Here is a 21,055-nt window from a genome sequence, read left to right on the forward strand (position 1 = left end):
TCCTTTCCAACCCTAACTATTCTATGATTCTATGATTTACCACTTCTTTGGGCAACCTGTTCCAGTGCCTCACTACCCTCACAGTAAAGAACTTCTTCCTTATATCTAACTGAACTTCCCCTGTTTAAGTTTAAACCCATTATTCCTTGTCCTACAGCTACAGTCCCTGAGTCCATCTCCGGCATCGTTGTAGGACCCCTTCAGATATTGGAAGGCTGCTGAGAATCAGATAGGTAAGAGATAATTACTTACAAGTTACAACTAAATTCTGAAGTCATTCAATAATAGATTTGGTTGGTAGTTTTTTCAGAAAAATTACTTTCAGAGAAATTTGGAAAAATTAATCTGAAGGACAAAAGGAGGAATTGAGGGGATCCTTAGGAAACTGAACAGTAATCAGTGCTTAAGATGGCCAGAATGTTAATCACTGATAGAAATGGGAGAACAACACTAAAAGTCTGACCTAACGCTGATGCAAGAAGGAGCTCAGATGGACTCCAGTTAAATAAAAAACAAATGTGAAACAATTTATTTTCACCTCCTAGGGCCTTCAAATGCTCTCCAAGAAACAAAGACGAGCCTTTTGGATTTTAAGAGTCATGTTTGATGTTGTTTGGTGAGTTAGCTGATAAGTGATCAGATAAAACAGGGAGAAACCGGATGTTGCTGCAAAAAGAATTATTCGGACAGATGCACAGGAAATCTTTCTTTGTTAAGGGTTCTTTTCTGAAGTGAAAGGAAGGTAATGCTGGAGAGAGAAATACTGCATATACATACATAGCAAAATAGCCACATAAAATTTACACTTACTAAATTCAGAAAAGTTGAAAGAAATAACACATTAAACTACTCCTGTAAATTCAGCTGATGTTAGCAGATCTGCTAACAGCCGGAACAAATTTGGCCTAGCATGTTCAATCTGTACAAGATAAGTCATGGTAAATAAAAACTGGGACAATATTCATGGAAGAAACATCATTTTATGCCTCAAAAAAGTGATAAGTATTTTCTACATGCAATATGAACTTATATTTAATTTCAGCTAGATGCAGGTTTCCTTTTCCTCCTATATCATCATTAAATTCCACTGTAAGAGACACATTGAGAGAATAATTCATGTGATCGGTTTATGACATCCATTTAAAATCAGGTATCTTGCACATACTGCAAAAAGAAATCCCTGAATGGTTCATAATGTCATATTTTTCTACCTAATAGAAAACCTAATTTCTTTAAAACAAATAGAAATTTCTTAAAAATATTAGAAAACCTAATTTTTTAGAAAACCTTTTCTAAACCTAATATTTCATCCATATGTTTTTATTTCCAAGCACAAAACTTAAGAAATCAAAATTACTTAAGTCAAATATCAAATTACCCCAACAGATGCCACAATCCAGTGTAATTTTGCTAATTAGAAATTTGGTGTATTGTGTCTTTAAAGGACAAGGATAATACTAAAACCACTTCTGTTCACTGTGTGTATTCCAACTGACTACATCAAGCTAAATCAATGGAATTTTTTTAAGAACAAATGGAAAAATGAAACTCAAAATAACTACTGAGAAATATTTAGAAGTTGAAGAACGATGATTAAGATGCTTAAGGGGAAGGTTCTATTTCTAGCATCCAGAAGTTAAAAAGCAATTCTTCAAATGCCATGATCCAAAGCAAATGTAAAAGGTATTTCTGAGAAAAGAACTGAGGTGGTAGGGAAAAAGGTTCAATGAGCATTCAGTACTCTAGGTGAAACAGCAGTAAGCTATTTGGCAACCTGGTAGCTACACTCAATCATGCTACATAATGATACTTCTGGGCAAGACCTAATTACATACTTTTAGATACGTCCTCCCCCACTTATCATGGACTTGGGAGCAAAAAAAAAAATGTTTAAGGTATTTCATACCAGCAAGTCTTGACTGTATTGTGCAAGTAAAATGTACATCAGCCTGTCTAAGAGTACACATGTAGAAATAAAAAAAAAAAAGTATCTGACTATATTGTAGAACGGGGAAAGCATCTAAATTTGAATAGATACGTATTGCAATACTTTTGCTGCAGATAATATCACTGTCCCAAAAAACCTCCCAAAAGTTACACCACTTGTTACACCACTTTTATAACACTGAGTTGTTTTATAAGAGTTAAGCTGGTATTTTCTGCACATATGTAAATGGTCTTGTGATGCAGAATATGAGAATTCTGCCACATGCTACTTTGCTCAGCTAAATTGAAGAAACCTCTAGCTCTCAAGTCAATAACACCAATTCCTGTTATCTTTGAGCAATTCTTCTGGAAGACCTGTTCCTAAATGAAGGACCAAAATATAATTAGGTGACCAATGTATTTGTGCTCTAGCACAAACTTGCTAACTGGCTCCACTGGAATAACTGTTCTCTGAGTCTCTGAAAACAGAAAATTCCCTACTAGTGAGGATTTACCATAGGAGTGATTCCTCTTGTCCTTTCCACAGAGAATGAGACAGGGCACAAAGAAAAGTGCAGCTAACATTCTTGATAGTCTTTCCATACAAGGTCACGTATTAGTGTGGTGGGTTGACCCTCACTGGATACCAGCTGCCCATTGTGTGTCCTTCAGGAGCAGACTGCTCCAGCATGGGTCCCTTCCATGGGTGCAGCCCTTCAGGAACAGACTGCTCCAGTGTGGGTTCCCTGCAGGGTCACAAATCCTGCAGCAAACCTGTTTGAGTATGGGCTCATCTCTCCATGGGGCCACTGGTCATGCCAGGAGCCTGTTCCAAGTGTGGACTCCATTAGATGGTGTCATAGCCTCCTTTGGGCATCCCCCTGCTCTGGCTTTTGGTCCTGCAGGGGTTGCAGGGTGGATATCTGCTTCACCATGGACCTCCATGGCCTGCCTCACCATCGTCTTCACCACAGGCTGCAAAGGAATCTCTGCTCCAGCGCCTGGAACACCTCCTCCCCTCCTTCTGCACTGATCTTGGTATCTGCAGGGCTATTGCTCTCACATAATCTCACTTCTCTCTTCCAGCTGCAGTTGCACAGTAACTTTTCCCCCTTCTTAAATCTGTTATCCCACAGGTGCTACCAGTGTTACTGATGGGCTAGGACTTGGCCAGTGGTGGGTCCATCTTGGAACCTGCTGGCTTTGGCTCTGTCTGACATGGGAGTATCTTCTGGCAGCTTCTATCAGAAGCCTCTTGATACCAAAACCTTGCCGTGCAAAAACAGTATAAATGGACAAGTAGAATACATGCCATCTTTTTCTTCACTTCTACATTTATTCTAGTCCATAAAAGCATGTGGATCTATGAAGTTCTCATTCTGCAGTTTCTTCACAAAAGCACATTCAAGAAGTGATTCTGATTTCTACAGAATGAGGACACAATTGCACAAGCATGAACGTGTTGCCCAAGACTGAAGATTCAAGTTCCATCAAGACTCCTTTATCGTGGCTGCCTTCTGAACTGCAGGTTACAAATGTACCAGCATTCTCTGCTGTCTTCTGAATTCATTGCTGAGGGGTCTGCTTTCATGCATTAGCATGTTCATACTCCGTTATCACCAGCCTCATCATTAGCCAAATCTACACAGTACTCATTGCTCCTTACCCCGATATTCCTTCAGGGCATTGACCACCTTTTGGAATTTGATCATTTGTGCTTAAGTTCCACATAAGTCAGGCAGAAAAATAACAAGGAATGTCCCATATTCATTGCTTAAGCCATTTAAAACTAGGCTGGGTAAAATATTTGACAGTATGCTGAATAAAGCAGCAAAGAATTTAATTTCCTGCTGTGGATGTGGGAGTGATAAGATAATCTAATGTAGCATCTCCCTGTCCAATATCGAGAGTTTCTTGATCACTAGTGTTTTAAAAAATATTCCTTAAGACAGCTGCTTCTCAGCACTGCTCATTTTTTTTCTACTTTTGTTTTTTTTTCCTTTCTTTTCAACATTAAGTCTATTTATTTCTCTGTTTGATGTCACATTTTTTAAATACTTCCATTAACAGCAGTCTTTTTTACTCCATCTATCTTCATTAATCTCCATTATTACCCAGTTATATGTCTCTAAAGCACTCAGCTTCTCTGCAGCTCAGAGGGCAATTCACACCATATATCATTTCACACAGTCAGTTATGACACTGCTTTTCTCTAGAGCGGTGGAAAGGGAAAAAGATTCCTGCAATGAGATTTTCACTTGAACCCCTTCATGAATATGCAGCAGCAACCAGCAGACAACAAAACCAGTAATGGGGAGTCACACTTCTTTGCACAGACTGTATTCAGAAATGCAGAATTTTTGTATCAAATAAAAAACTCAAGATAATAAAATTACAGTTAAAAACAAAACCAGTGTAATATGATCTTTTATAAAAGTCACCTTATGTAAAATGGACTTATTTCATAGTTTCGAAACTTTGAGAAAATTGTAATTTTTTTTTTAAAGGTTATTCTAAAACTTTTTCCAAGCACAGTTCTGAAAACCCCAAACTTCTTTTCCAATGAATCTTTAATGTTAAATATCTTCCATCATTTTATGTATTGCACTGCTCATCAGTGAAAAATGTATACACTATTGACAAAGTTGTAAAGACAGTGTCTTTTAGACAACAGAAGATTTTTATCTTGTGATATTTTATGTTTTCTGAAAGAAAAGCCTAGTGAACATTGAAAATATGTGTTATTAAGACATTATGCACTTGAATTGATACTTCAGTCATTAATGTACTGTTCACTCTCTTTAGAAAAGCACCTGAAAAATTACTGTAATAATTATGAACAAGGTTGATTTTATTCCATTGTTTATCCCAGAGGTGACACGTGGAAAACAGACAGTATTTACTCAAAACTGGATCAACATAATCTTGTGTTTCCAATATAACTGATGACACCAAGCTATGTGGTTCGGTTGATTCGCTGGAGGGAAGGAATTCCATCCAGAAGGACCTTGATATGCTTGTGAGGTGGGATGATGCCAACCTCATGAAGTTTAACCATGGCAAGTGCAAGGTCCTACACCTGGGTCGGAGCAATCTCAGGCACAGCTACAGGTTGGGCAGAGAAGAGATTCAAAGCAGCCCTGCAGAGAAGGACTTGGGGGTGTTGGTCAATGAGGAAATGAACATGAGCCGGCTTCAGTGTGTGCTCGCAGCCCAGAAAGCCAACAGTATCCTGGGCTGCATCAAAAGGAGCATGGAAAGCAGGTCAAAGGAGGTGATCCTGCCCCTCTACTCTGCTCCCGTGAGACCTCACCTGGAGTATTGTGTGCAGTTCTGGTGCCCTCAACATAAAAAGGACATGGAACTGTTGGAACGTGACCAGAGGAAGGCCACGAGGATGATCAGGGGACTTGAGCACCTCCCATATGAAGACAGGCTGAGGAAGTTGGGGCTGTTCAGCCTGGAGAAGAGAAGGCTGCGTGGAGACCTCATAGCAGCCTTCCAGTATCTGAAGGGGGCATATAAGGGTGCTGGGGAGGAACTCTTCATTAGGGACTGTAGTGACAGGACAAGAGGTAATGGGTTAAAACTTAAACAGGGGAGGTTTAGATTGGATATAAGGAAGAAATTCTTTCCTGTTAGGGTGGCGAGGCACTGGAATAGGTTGCCCAGGGAGGTTGTGAATGCTCCATCCCTGGCAGTGTCCAACGCCAGGCTGGATGAGGCCTTGTGTAGCATGGTTTAGTGTGAGCTGTCCCTGCCCATGGAAGTGGGGTTGGACTTAGATGATCTTAAGGTCATTTCCAACCCTAACTATTCTACGATTCTATAACTTTAGAAGTTGCAATAAGTCTTTAGAATTTTTTTCTGCTGATTTCTGCTACTTCCATTAAGCTCCCAACATTTCCACTGTAGAGATAGAATCTGTGTGATAGTCTGATATATAGTGTAGATCATGCTATTTTGTTCCTCCTCACAAGGCAAACCATCCATCAGATCTAGGGACAGATGCTATGATGATGTGGGACATTTGACACACATGTTCCTTACTTGACTGTGATACAGAAAAGGATAAGAGAAATAGGCAAATGGCAGCACAATAATGTGCAAAGAATGACAAGGAATAAAAGTGTATGAGTATGGGTAGGAGCAGAAGTCACATGATCACATAAAACTGTAGCCTGATGTGGAAGGATGAAACACACACTTAAGCAAGGATACCAGGCAGCATAATAAGACAGGATACAATTTCTGATGCAGAAGAGAAACAGACTTCAAAGGGTGGAGGAATCCCATCCTTGGGACCTGCAATTATGACTGGAATATAGCTGCTGGAAAGTATTATACATGCTGCAAAGACAAGAACAAAAGGAAACATACATACATAATATATTGATGACATCCAGCTGCCTTCTCTGACTTTCAGATCACTGTCATCTACAAATCTTATCCTGGAACACTTCCTTTTGCTGAAATTTGTTTGAATTGGTTAAAATTGTTCACCAAAACATCACGTGGTCATGGTAGCCTCTAGAGGAATAAGAAGGAATATAGAGTCTTAAGACATTAGCTCAGATCAAAATATTCCCAGGTAGGGACAATCAGGGATTGGTTTTGGATATGAAGTTCTGCAGTGTTACTGGAGGAACTAATAGGAATCATGTCACTACAGAAAGCTATCTGTCCAAATACAGATAGCTACTAAGAACAGGATATTGAGATTTCTGGATGCAGCCTCTAAGAGAGTCACTAAACCTGTAAGAGGAATTGCTATTTTAAATCTGGTAATTTAGATAGAGAAATTGCAAAACTTATTATAGAAAATAGTCTCATGAAAAAGTAGACATCGTGCTCTACCCATTAATCTTTGTGAAGAAAATTTGAAAAGGATCTATAGCTAAAGCCTATGATAAAATCATATAAATAAATTTGATGAAATACACATAGGAAAAGCAAACCAAAAAGGACAGTTCTGCAGTGAGGAGGGGTTTGAGATGGAAGATTGTTTATATACTGCTGGGAAATCATGTAAAGATTTTTTCTTTCCCCCATAAAGAAAGGTGATATGGAATATGAGGACAAAGCTAAAACTAGGAACAGGGCTCATGATACTCAAGACATGGAAAGGAAAGCAACCATGCAGTGAAGAAGTCAGTAGCTTAAGTCAGAAGGCAGAAAGCTATCCATTCATCTCATAACATCAAGAAGTTTAAAAAACATACCAAAAAAAAAAAATCTGGCAGATCATATTTCTTTTGTAAGATAAATGTGAAACATAACATAAGCAAAGTTGGAAATAATATTTTTAACTATCAAAGCAATAAGACTTTGGAATAACCTTGCACTAAAAGCAGCAGAGCAAACAACTTAAACAGAACTTTGGTGGGTCCTGAGAGGCATATAAAGCTAATTACACAATGATGTTCCCTGACACAGGGGTATGTTGCATTCATAGATTTCTTTTTGTCTTTCCCTTTTGTTACCTTCACACACTAAATTTGAAGATAGGTTGCTCAAAAGGAAGTGAAAGGTGCTTTTGGCATGCAGAAGCCTTACAGAAGATTATACTCAAATATACTTAACTTTACTTGGGCCCTATACAGAGTTTGCAGAGATAAACTATAAGATAGGCATTTAGGAAATAAAACTTAACACAGAAATGATTGGAAAAAACAGATGTGGAAGCTGGCAAGACTTGGTTAACACGGATCCCACTTTATTTACATCCTGCAAAACTAGGCTATCTCTTAAGAAGGGAAAGAGAAGAAATAGAAGTAGAATCCAGGCATATCCAGAGAGAGGAAAAAAAAAAAAAAAAGCAAGATTTTTAAGGACTTAAGAATTAGAGTAAAATGAGGAAGAAGAAATGATTGATAGAGGTTAATAATAAAAGAAATGCTAATTTTTCTTTACTGCTTGTTTATTTCAACCTGTTTCTAACTAACATCAATATAAAAAAAGATTAAGCGCTGATAATTTTAGTCTCTATTCCCAATAGTTTAGTATTATTATTCATGTAATGATTAGGAACAATATGTTTATAACCATACATCTGTATAGAATTTCACAAGAGAATAAGAGAGCTTTTATTTTCTGAAAAACTCGGGTAAAAGTCAAGGACAAATTCCTCTCCTCCAAACATCCTTCTTAACTGGAATGTTGTCAACCTGATGGCGCTTTGCAAACATTACTAGGGCCTGGGGGAAAGTGAGTGAACGAATTGCCTGACTAGGTTTAAACCACGACACCAACAGGCAATGTATTTTACTTTAGGCCTCAATGAGGACAGTATTAGAAGCACTTCTTGTTATCATAGGCAATGTCTTTCAGAAAAAAATAAAAAAGATCCCCAAGTCATTTAACTACACCCTTAAAAAATTACAACAAAAATAAAGCAAAAGATTGTCCATAATTAGTGGTTTGGTTTGGTTTGGTTTGGGGTTTTTTTTGGTTTGGTCATTGGTGGGCTTGGGTTTTTTTTGGCTTTTGGTTTTTTAGTAATTGGAATACCATAGAATCCATAATGGTAAGTTCCAGGACACCTATTAATTGCTTCATGTAGTGGACATATGCGTTTGGAAGTTTTTTAAATTTGTAATTTGCTTCATTAAGTCAGTAGTACATTCTAACTCCAAATTATTCTCTCGTCTGTAGCTGAAAGATAATTACACTTAAAATATATCTGAAAACACAAATTAGGGATAGATAGTTGTAATATTTATATTACATTTGTGTCCAGCAGTATAAAAACATATGTACTGCCATATAAATTTATGTCTATATATAGATACTTAAAATCAACAACTATAAATACGATTATTTATATCTATGTTTTCAAACTGTTATTTTAACCATTTAGGAAATTTAAAATTACTCTGTTTTAACAAGCATTAAGTGTATGAAGAACCATAAAAAAAGAGCTAAGAACAATTAAGAGCACGTATTTGTATTACAAATCTTAAAGAATCATGCATAGTAAATGGATAGAAATACTTCTAAATTTCACCTTTTTTTATTAAAAAAGCTACCTACCTACCTCTATCTGTTTAAACAGGAGGCTATGACCACAGCTGTATAGGAGATTATCTGAGTGGAAAAGAAGACAAAAAGATACGAACCATAACTATCAAATTACTTTTTAATTTGATTTTGGGAACGTGACATCAGATGTCAGTACTGTATCTTCTAATTAAGAACAATGGCACATCTTTCCTAGTCATGTGTAGCTCTTGTCACTAAGAAACAATCTCTCTTATCCTCAGAGCTGAAAGCAATAAAAAGCTTCAACATTGTCCTTCTACTTCTGTGATCCTTTGCAGTCCAGTATGCATTTTGTATTAATTCTACAAGGGATCTTTTTGGAATTTAGTATTCCCTGATTTAACCTATAGATGACATTCTGCCATAGAAAAATTACCATCAAAGACTTCAATACTGGAAATCTAAGCCTTATTTCTCACAACAGATTTTAAAGCAAATCCAAGTAAAGAACAAAACAAAACAACAGCAACAACACAACAAAACACAGAAAAAAACCACACACAAAAAAAAAAAATCACAAAAAAACCCCACACCAACCCTCCCCCCTTAGAAACAAGTAAACAAACAAACAAAAAGACCCCATAAATAACTCTGTATTTGAGGGCCAAACAAGAAAACTGAAATGAAAAATAAAGTCCAGTTTCTATAAAGAAACTGCAGTGAGATAGATGGCCACATTTGCTAATTAGCCAGGGAATAGATTAGGAAAGTTAAAGGCCAGACAGAACTAAGTTTGGCCAGGGACATTAAGAGGGAGAAGAAATGCTTCTATAGGTACACTGTGGATAAAAGGAAGATAAAAGAAAATATGAGCCCTCTCCAGAAAGGAATGGGAGACCTGGTCACCTGCACATGGAGAAAGCCAAGGTACTGAATAACTTTTTTGGCTTGGTCTTCACCAGTAAGAGCTCTACTTTTGGTGGATAAGGAAAGAACAGCTGACAGCATTTACCTGGACTTGTGCAAGGCATTTGACACTGTTCTTCATGACATACTTGTCTCTAAATTGGAGACACATGGATGTGATGGATGGTCCACTCAGTGGATAAGGAATTGGCTGGACAGTCGCATGCAGAGTCATGGTCAATCAGTGTCCAAGGGGAGACCAGTGATAACCACTGTTCCTCAGGGGTCAGAATCAGGACTGGCACTGTTTAACATCTTTGTCAGTAACATGGACAGTGGGACTGATGCACCCTCAGCAAGTTTGCAGATGACACCAAGCTGTGTGGTATGGTTGATATGCTGGAGGGAAGGGATGCCATCCAGATTGAGCTGGACAGGCTCAAGAGGTGGGCCCATGTAAACCTCATGAAGTTCAACAAGGAAAAGTGCAAAGTCCTGCAGCTGGGTCAAGCACAGCTACAGGCTGGGCAGAGAACAGACTGAGAACAGCTCTGAGGAGAAGGACTTGGATGTGTTGGCTGATAAGAAGGTCAAAATGAGCTGGCTTCAGTGAGTGCTCGCAGCCCAGAAAGCCAATCATACCCTGGGCTGCATGAAAAGGAGTGTGATCACAGGTCAAGGGAGACGATTCTCCCTCTCTCCTCCACTCTAGTGAGACCCCACTTGCAGTACTGCATCCAGCCCCAGGGCCACCAGTATAAGACTGACATGGACCTGCTGCAGTGAGTCCAGAGGAGGGCCATGAAGGTGATCAGAGGGCTGGAGCCTTTCTCCTTTGAAGACAGGCTGAGACAGTTGGGCTTGTTCAATCTGGAGAAGAGAAGTCTCCAGGGAAAGCTTATAAAAACCTTCCAGTACCTAAAGGACACGTAGTGACAGAAGGGGGAATTGCTTTAATCTGAAAGAGGGTAAATTTAGATTAGATATTAGGAAGATATTCTTTGCTATGTGGGTGGTGAGACACTGGAACAGGCTTCCCACAGCAGATGCGCCTGCCCCATCTCTGAATTGGATCACTCCAATGGTACACGCTATAAATCAGCCCAAAGCATGGCTAATTACAGTTTGCTCTCAGCAAAAATAAGAGAGCCATGTACTCAGAGAGGCTGGCAGGTGCCTGGAGAGGTCTACAGCTCCAGCCCCTGTCCAAAGTAGGCTTAACCAAGGGTCCAAACTAGGCTGCTCAAATATTCCACATTCAGGGCATGAAACTCCACAGGAGCTAAACCAGCCCTGATTTTGTAGACTCTCCTTGTAGGGCAAGGTCTCCAGTCCCACTGGCTTGGTGGATTCCTCTCACCTCCAGCCAGTTTGTTGGTGTCTTCTCTGCATGCAGGGCAATGTGGTCTGATGAACACAGTGTAGAGGAGATAATCCCTTCCTTGGGTCTTGGGCTTGCCTTGTGCTCAAATCCCCAGACAATGCTGTCCCTCATTGCTGCTGACGTATGTGGGTAGGTGCTGCTTAGCTTGCGACCCACCAGGGCCATCATCCCAAGCTGCTCCTTGGTCCTAGACTGCATCCCACAGGGCTCTGCCTTCCCAGGAAAGATGTTCCTGTTGGCAAATTTCTACCAAGGTTACCCAGGATGGCAGGTATGCCCTCAAGAATATATGCTATTCTAACAAAGTTTTTGGAATGTAACACTCCCATAATTTCTTCTCTGTAGGTTGAAACCAAAGATAGAAAAGTTTATACACACATATTACAAACTCTGTGGATGCTACTTTACTATACATCACTATATATGATTTATATATATATAAACCACTGTGGTTTCTAAATAGACACAGAATATCTAATATAACTTGCAGGTCCTTAGGCACATTTCTTAATTTATTTTAAAATAATCTATTCATTTGTTTTAGATTCATATATAAAGTCCATATTAACATAAAAAGATGAGAATTTTTTTCCACAACCTTTTTATCACAATTCTGGTTTAAATCATAGAGTGCTGAAGACAAAAAAAAAGTTTATCCCTGATGAAGATGACATAACTAGTCAGTGATGCATGTAGGAATAAAAGTTATATCGTACCTTTCTTGCAACACAAAAATGTAACATATTTTTTTTCCCCACAGAATGGGTGAAAAATAAAAATTCTCCTCACGTAGAAGTTTGCATACAGAATTTTCAGTGGCAAGTGAAGCAACTGGCTCTGAGGACTTAGACCACATTAAACCCATCCTTTGCCCCCAGAAATTCTCAATAAAATTCTTCATCCAGGTCTTAATCCAGAAGCTGTACAATGAGCAAGGAATACAGCATCTAAAACCTGAATTCAGAACACACAGAGTGGTCAAGAGATTTATTTCTGTGATCCACTACAACAAAGGGAAAACTCACCTCTGCATAATAAAGATTTCTCAGAAATAAGTACTATACTGAAAAAAAATTTCCGGGGAAGATTTCCCACCCCTCCTTCTTGTCCAAACCTCACTATCTTCTGATCTTTATGCAGATTGATTCTAATCTTCATCATAAATAGGAATGCTAAAATATACCTACCATAGTACATTCACATTCAAAAAAGATTGTTCCAGTGCCCACACTATTTAGCCTAAGGAACAAGAAAGAGCAAATATCGCTGCTACTGAAGGAGATAGGTAAGAATGAGCAAAAAAAAAAAATACAAGGAATAGAAATAGCTTCCCATTTAAATAGTATTCTCTCTGCAGAATGAAAAATAACTAATACACTTTGGATAAGACATTGTAGGCATAAAAGGTCACATCAGATGATGCAAGAATTCAATACGCTTATTCCGAAAGCAGACTCCGGCAACAATCTCTGTGTAGCAGAAAAGGTATTACAGTAGATAGTAATTTCAAGGCTAGACATCATATGTCCTATAACTTGTAGCAGAATATTTCTGATAAACTCACTGTTTAGACTCTACCAATAATCTTTTGCTGCTTGCTTTCCCAAAAGTCTGCATAAAATATGGTATGATCAGACTTACAAACATCTTGTTATAAGGCATTACAGATTACTGCCAACATATTTGGATACAGGCCTGCAGTACTAATCTGAAAGCTACAAATAAGAAATGGAAGCCATGAAAAACATACAAGAACAAAACTGAATGTGATCTTCAAATAAGGATTTAATAAGACAATTATGGAATGATAATTAAAAGATTAACCACATTCATCCAGATTTAACAATTCAGTATGTGGCAACTGGTTATTGAAACCATGCTGTGCTTCATGATACTGCAATTGAAGACAAGCAATTTAGGATTTATTCTGATTTATTCACAGCTTTTCAAGGAATTACCATTCAAATGTAGATATTAGGAGCAGAGTAAATGTTACAAAACAGTTCTGCAAGCAGACACTTGATTCTGACCATGTACAGGCTTTAGCAACATCTACAACCTCAGTTGCTGATTTCTTTGGATGACCATGGAAACACACAAGCTTCATCTACATGTTCATACAAAGTCACTTCTAAAAGTTTATGCTCTTGAATACCATCACTGCAAGCTTCATGGCAACCATGAGATGAGGATCACATTAACATCCCTATAGAAAAAAAAAGGGAAAGAAAAAAAAGGGGGAAAAAAAAGGAAAAAAAAAAAAGGAAAAAAAAAAAAAAGGAAAGAGACCTAGGGCAAGGGAAACAGACTTTCTGGCACTGACAGTGGAGATGTTAGAATCCAAGCCTTCTGATCATTGGTGTAAATTGTATGCTCATCCGCCAGTGGTTTTTGCTGATACTGAAATGGGCAGTGTCCTACTTAACACAGCTCAGGAGCACGAGTTTCCAAAACCCTTCATCAGTGCCCTAGACCAGAGGCAACTCAGTAAACCAGTCCAGGATATTATGGTACACATGACAGTTACAAAATATGTAGGCATAGAGGCTTACTTTTTGGTGAGTAAACTAAATTTAGACTCTAATCCCTGCCAGTGATTTTTCAGTAGTGTAATTTTTCTAGGAATAATTCCCTGGCATAGCTTAGTGTGACTCAAAAAGGAAAAAGTTTAAGCATTTCTAACATTCTCTAATCCCTCCAATGTGCTGCCTCTCCCTTAGATAGTCAAAGCTCCCTAGGCTGGATTTTTCAGCCCCCATTCTCAGGAGGCAGCCTGCGCCTGTGTAAACAGGGAATGCAAAAAAAAAGTAATCCTCCTTTCATTTTCTGTGATGCTGAGAGGCACTGGCAAAGGAGTCTCTACCAACTGTAAGAGGCAGCGTTGATTCCAAAGTTTCCGTGCCTATGTTCAGCGCAGCTAAGGAAGTTCTGTACAACTGGGAAGTAAGAAAAGTGTTTTTGAAAAGCCTGTGATCCTAAAGCATCACAGGCCATTGTTCAGAAGTCTCATTTTGACCACCAGGAAAGAAAATCTGGAAGAGTAAGTTGTGGCTTTTTCCTCTTGTCTGTCCCAGACAACTTAGTACTGAGCATCTCCTAAAATTTTTACATTTATTTCATGCTTCCGAGCCTCATGTTGCAAACATGGCATCTAGGTAAGCTTATGCGCATTATAAAGGGGTACTGTGTGTACCTATATCTGCAATTAGTTATATCTGGCATATACGTATTATATATGCACATACAATAAAAGAAAGAAAACTAACAGAGCTTCAGAGATATACCAGCCTAACACAGAAATATGAAGTTATGAGGAATGGTAAACCTGCAAGCAACTATATTTATGAAGCCTCATTTTTTACTAGTGTGATCAGTTAATATTTATAAAATAGAAAATCAGAAAACATTTGCCTAGCAGTAGAAAAAGACATTCTTAGTCAAGGATGCAATCTGAGTTCAACAAAAAGAGCACTTTTCTCCAAAATATTTAAATGAGTAACTCACTTCATCATCACTACTGGTTAAACGATTATATCTCTTTTCATTCATGCTTCGCCTTCTATAAAACAATTCAAGGTGAAATTCAAGACCTCAGGTAGAACAGCAAGTTTGGAATACCTCAGGTCAGTATCTGTCTAGCTTGCTAGAGACCTTTTATATTATTCTTTCATCTATTTTATTGTACCTTACTTAATAAATTCCATTAAAAGTTCTATATAATTTTTGCCAATTAAATAAAAAGGGAGAATTGCACATTTAAATGAAGAAGAGAATCACACAATCTGCAGTCAAGGTTCCATTTAACTGAAAAAAAATGGAATGGCTGTTCTCATCTCTAAGAATACAAGATGCTCATAGCAATGATGTTGACCCCATGGCCTTAGGGGCATCCTGCTACTCTAAGGAAATCAAGCACTTAAGGCATGAAAGTGAGCTTCACAAACCATGTTCTGCCACGCCATGCAGCTGCTACAGATGGTGGCTCAGAAGTTTGTGCCCCAATGATTTATCACTACTTTTCTTAACATCCCAGACTATTTGACTTGGATCCCTCTGAGGGCATTATTTGCCAGAGAACTCTTAAGCAGTTCCTGGTCTCCTAAACAATCTTGTGTGTAAGTAGAAATAAAGACAATTCTGCTTTACAATCCCCAAAACTGAAGTCAATCTTATGTTTTTTTTTTCCCCCAGGACAGGTGCATTGTTTTCAAATAATTGGGTTGGCAGCAACATACACAGGAGTATCTTAATTCGCACCAGGGAGATCTGTTCTTTACAAAGAGTAAACACAAGGTAAGTCTGAAGGCAGAAAAGAGTTCCTTTTATCATCAAAGCATTTTAGCATTTATCTATCATGTCAGCAGTTGCAAGGGGCAGGCCCTGTAATTCCTGTGGTCTTACAATTTCCCATCCCTAGGGAACTCAAAGCTGGATTCAGCAGCACTGTTTTATAACCATTTAGAAATACATGATCTGTAGCTGAGAAGTTTGGAAATTCCTTAGTTAACAGGCTGAACTCTATCGATACACATCAAATAATTCAGAGTACAAAGGAAAAAAAAATATGGCTCAGAAATAGCATAAATAAAATATTCATTATATTTCAATTCTGAAAATAATCACCTCCATCTGGAATGCCTAAGCAATACACTGTAAATACCAGAATCAACTGATACAGAGAAAAAAAGTTTTAGACACCCATCTTAGATTTTCTTTACTATACACAGGGCTTGCTTTCATTCTGACTTTTTAGGTAAAAGTTTTAAATAATTTCTTAGTAAAACAGTTACTTTTAAAGAACTGCCTCAGGATTCATGAATCCCAAATAACATTATCCCTGCCTTTCAGGAGCACATAAGTAGGAACTCTCAGAAAACTGCAGGAGAATAATTTTTGGGATGCTCTTTAAACTAGGAACTTCCCTAACTTTAAGTTTTGTTTCAACTAAGCAGTCTACATCCATGTACTCCATTATATTTTAATTATTTTGCCTTAGTTCTTGAATTATTTTCAATATTTTTTCCAGAAAAAGAAGGAAAACCAACATAATCTAGGAACTAAGAAAATGATGAAAATATAAACCTCCTCTGGCTTCTAGTAACTTCCCCCCTCCGCCCCCCGAAAGTTGATCGTGAAACTACACTAAGAGACTTGCAGTTTACTGCCTATATTGAAATGGAAACTGTAATACCCAATGGCTACAGTTGTAAAAGGCTAAATCATATCACTTGCAAGGGTGGAAATATAATTGAAAGATAAGGGAAGCGCCTCTGTGAGCTATTTCAGTGAGCAAGATAAAGCTCACAGGTTGTAGAAACAGGGTATCCACTCTGGTAGAGTGAAAATGGTGACATCATGTTCTATACTCTTCACTGGACATTAATTATATAATTACCATAAGCTAAGATATTTGGGCTAAATTACACTCTTTAACACACAAGCTTGCAAACAATTGTTTAAAACCGCCTCAAAAGCAGATAGTGTAAGCATTTCCTCATTAAGCATATATTCTCTGGCAACCGGTTACAACAACCAAAAGCTCTTTTGATCTCAAGAAAAGTAGATTTTTTTGACAATGTCTGTGAGCTTTTGAATCTGTATCTGTAAAATAGGAACAATAACTGTATTTTCCGCAGAAATTCTAGTAAACAAATTCACTAATATTAAAGAAACAGAATTGTAGAGTAAGTGCCAGAGAAAACCTCTTGCTAAAATTAATGCTTGTCTTTGAAATAAAGTCTCATAGCACACAGCATACAACTCTTGACTCCCCATGCATAGTTAAAATATTTCAGGCGAAATACAGAAAAGATACTTCAAGTTCTTCCATACTATGTGTTCCCTAACTGAATAAATAATGCAGAGAAAACAGTATGCGCTTGTGTAGTTGAAGATGTTGTCACAAGAAGATTAGGTTGGAATAAATGTTCTTTAAGTCATACTTTAATGAAAATTGCAAAGCGGTATTTTCTGTCTGATATTCTTTCAGTGTAGTTGTGTTTTCATATATATATAACTGCACAGAAAGATGACAGGAATGACACCTGATCTTTGTGAAATACACTTATAAACAAGCACTTATAACCTAAGATCAGCATAACTCAGAAAAACAATTAATCAGTTCAGTGGTACCTAAAAAACTTGTAATAGAATACTACTTTCTTCTTTGGACCACAGAGAATAAATGGTTTTAATGAATAACAATTTCAGCCATATGTTCTTGAGAGTGGATGGGGGTAGCAAAAGACCAGCACCCTGTTCAATGAATCTTTATTTTCCTGGCAATAAAGCAGTTGTTTGATATGATCCTGAACTGCCATAAAATTACCCACAGTCGTTGAACGAAGCACTGGTTTTGCCTGATCTGAAACCTTAGCAGTTGTAAAGCACTAAGCACAAATTCTCTGAGAGCAGATGGATTAGCACAAACACAGTGGATTGTTTAATACCCTCACTCCTTTTGTTAACTGGATTCTTTGACCTCAGCAACATGACTTATCAAAAGACACCCACCCCATCCTTCCAAAGTCCTATCTCTGTGTGCTCCCACCAATGATTATTGGCACTAAGGACGGTAACATCAGGCATTGCCCTCTGAGGCAATGAGAAAAAGTTGATTAAAAAGGCAATAAACATGGCTGTGCCAACATTTAATTATTCTAGAACCACTTTCCTTTTCATTTTCTGTCCTATAGAGTCTTTATTTTGAACTTTAATCCCTAAAATACATCACCCATTAATGGTAATATTAGATACTAATGCACCACTAATTCTGTTAAACTACAATGTGTTGGACATAATAATAGATTAGCCCTTGAAAATACCAGACCTATATATTTACTGCAATTTAAATCACTTGGCTTGCCTAATTTGATCTTAAAACATGATTAAGTACAACTCTCAAGTTCTTTACTTTCATATTCTTTTCTTCAAAAATATCAGAGAACCAGCTGCTAGACAGACATGAAGCCCTTCAGACCTGAAAAAAATACATACAAGGCATATATACAAGACAGTGAAGATTTTTCATAAAATTGTTTCCCTATTTCTTACATTCCTTGGTGCATTTTATAAAATAATTCTTTAGAATGTGTTACTTCTTTTAACATAACCTGTGAATTTAACTTTACTCATATTTAATGAAAAAAAAATCAGTTTGCATGTGCAAATCAAACAATGCTAGCAAATCAGACTGCCAAAATTCTGAATGAGAAAAATTTTCATTATAAAGCAAAAGACCAATGGAAGTTTATTTTGAAAAAGCCTGTATAATAATGAATGCATTTGACACTCACCCTATGAACAGCCTTTTTGTATATGGAATTTCCAATACTTTTCTGGTGATATTTTTATGCAGCAAATCTAGTTTTGTAACTTAACATAACTGATAAAGCAGAATGAAAGACCTATCACAAAAATCTGTATTCCTGCAAACATTTCTGATGAAATATTTTGGGATAATAGAAGATTCCTACCGGATCTTCTGTTTTGTGGTTATGCAGCAAATCAGATAGGAAATCATCATGAAGACTTTCTCTCCGAATCAATGTAAATTCACGAAGGAAAACTGCTCCTTGATTTTGGTCTCCGTGAACCTAAAAGGAAAGCATCATATCAGGAAAAGCAAAATTTTCATACTGTCACAGATACAATTGTAATATCCAGATAAATCAGACTGGAAGATTAAATTGTCTGTTTATGGTCCTTTATTCCATTACTAAACTGATCCTAACTGGTCAGTTTTGCCACTAATGAAAACAAATACATGCATTTAAAGAAAGTCATAGTTACTTGATAACTGCCATTTACATGAGATTCTTCTGTAAAGTAAGTCTCTATGCTATTACTTGCAGCCTTGGTCTATACAGTAGAAGACAGTTAAAACCTCTTTTGTGAAATAAATTAATAGAGTTTTATTTTTACTTTATGAAACTGATCATATTTGTCCAGCATTTTAATGCTCTATCATAAGAAGAGAGAGCTTAAAACTTCTGAGGGACAGAAAAAAAATACGTATAAGAACTTTGGCTAGCAAACTCAAGTATGCACATGCACTCTAAATCATCTAGACTACACCTATTTTTTTCAAGCTCAGGAAGACTTATAAGCTACTTGAGAAAGAGGTTGTTTCTTCACTACGTGTCTAACCAACACCTATCAAGATGTCGTAGGTACTATTATGGTATTGTTACAGTTTTTGGAAAGAAATAATGAAAACAAATCCACATCATTCTTCAAGCTCCAACATGCTTTCTTTTTTTTACTTTGGTTATCCAAGCCAAACAATGATTATTTTTTGATTATTTTTTTTTAGGTATAGAGAAAATTTTAAATAGTGGAAACTGGTGGAACATCAGGGAGGTTTTTTTACATGTTAATGGAATATGTGGTTTTCATTAGACTGACTTAAAAAAAATTCCACTACAGGTGAAACACCCATAAAGTTTGTAAACAACCAGAAACTGGAAGTATATTGTCAACTGAAAATCTAGTAGATTCTTTTCAGTTTTCAACACTTCACAATGTATTTCGAATATGACTCAGCCTGAGAATAGTATATTTTACCAAATGGCTAAGAATATCTTGTAATTTAGTATTTAACAACAGAGACTGCAGTTCTCATATGAAATAAGCAAGAGTAATTATCATAGATAATTTTTTGTGTGAGATACTGATTTATGTTCCTATAAAGGTATGGAAATACACATGCATGGTAAATGTGGCATTTAGAATTTCTGGTTAGCTTTTTTTTGTTTCTCCATCATACAACAATCACAAACGGTAGATAGGATATTTCCTCTTCTATTTAAGATGAGCGCAAGACTTTTAAATGAACTGTTGTTATTACTCACAAGTGCTATATTACTAAATTTATTTTACTAACAAGAAAGTCCACGCTCTGCTGCTTTTATTATGACTGTTTATTCTATTCATTCTTCTGCATGCCCCCCAGATGCCACATATATCCTAGTTTTACTTGTCCTAGCTGAGAAGTTCAGATCAAAAAGAAGGCTTGGGTGTACCATGAATATGATGGGTAGTATGTGGGGGGAGAATGAAGTACAGATTTGACTTGCCATACCCTACAGGTGAGCTGGTACTGCTGTTTGAGAGGAGGCAATCCTCCTTGCTAGTGGGGAAGTGAGATCAGAACTGCTGCAAACCTAGGGCAGCTATAATGGGGTGACTAGAAGGAGATGAGCTAATAAAACTAAAATGGGAGATGGGAATACCTGAACATGAAGTGGGTAGTGGGAAGAAGTAAGAGTCCCTAAAGCCAAGCTTTACACTGGTTAACATAAAAGACTTTCTCTTTCACATAAGCCTCTTGTCTGTAGCAGTAAAATATAGGGCACCTAATTCTTCTGGTTGCTTTGAGCTCCTCTGTGTAAATTTTAAGATAAACAAACAAAAAACAAAACCAACCAACCAAAACCCCCAAGACTTTTCACAAAACGAACAGTTTTACAAGTTTTAAAATTCATACCTAGTCTCCCATCTTGTGGATAACATTGAGAGACACACCTGCTGGTATGCCTTTTATATTATTGAGTCATAGCAATGAAGAATCCTCAGGGATGTGTGAGAAACATGCATGTGTCCAAAAGAAAAAGAAGTCCTACTACTGAAGCATGTTCATTTTGCAATAGATACTATGGACAAACTATTATAAAAATGTCCCTGAAATAGCTTACATTTCATAAAAGATTTTCAGCCCAGGATTGGCAAAAGATGTTTAACAATAGAAGTTATTTCAAGAAAGAAAACCTGTACCTTTGTTTTAAGTAACAGTTTCTACTTATATTAAGCACTTATTGGTCAGCAAATATAATGTAAAATTATGATGAATTAGGTTTT

The 21,055-nt window shown here is 37.2% G+C and overlaps 1 protein-coding gene across 2 annotated transcripts in view; it reads right to left on the reverse strand.

Annotated features, from left to right (window-relative positions):
- The window catches only part of ADAMTSL1 (ADAMTS like 1), a 400,708-nt gene that overhangs the window by 272,490 nt on the left and 107,163 nt on the right, over nt 1–21,055 (reverse strand). For both annotated transcript variants that reach the window (XM_062608991.1, XM_062608990.1), the window contains exon 2: nt 18,673–18,792. In XM_062608991.1, coding sequence (XP_062464975.1) covers nt 18,673–18,792 — 120 coding nt within the window. The remainder of the gene's footprint in view (nt 1–18,672; nt 18,793–21,055) is intronic.

The sequence above is a fragment of the Pezoporus occidentalis genome, unplaced genomic scaffold (genome assembly GCF_034315485.1).
Source record: "Pezoporus occidentalis ecotype Australia unplaced genomic scaffold, CSIRO_AGI_Poc_V1 ctg133, whole genome shotgun sequence".
Lineage (NCBI taxonomy): Eukaryota > Metazoa > Chordata > Aves > Psittaciformes > Psittacidae > Pezoporus > Pezoporus occidentalis.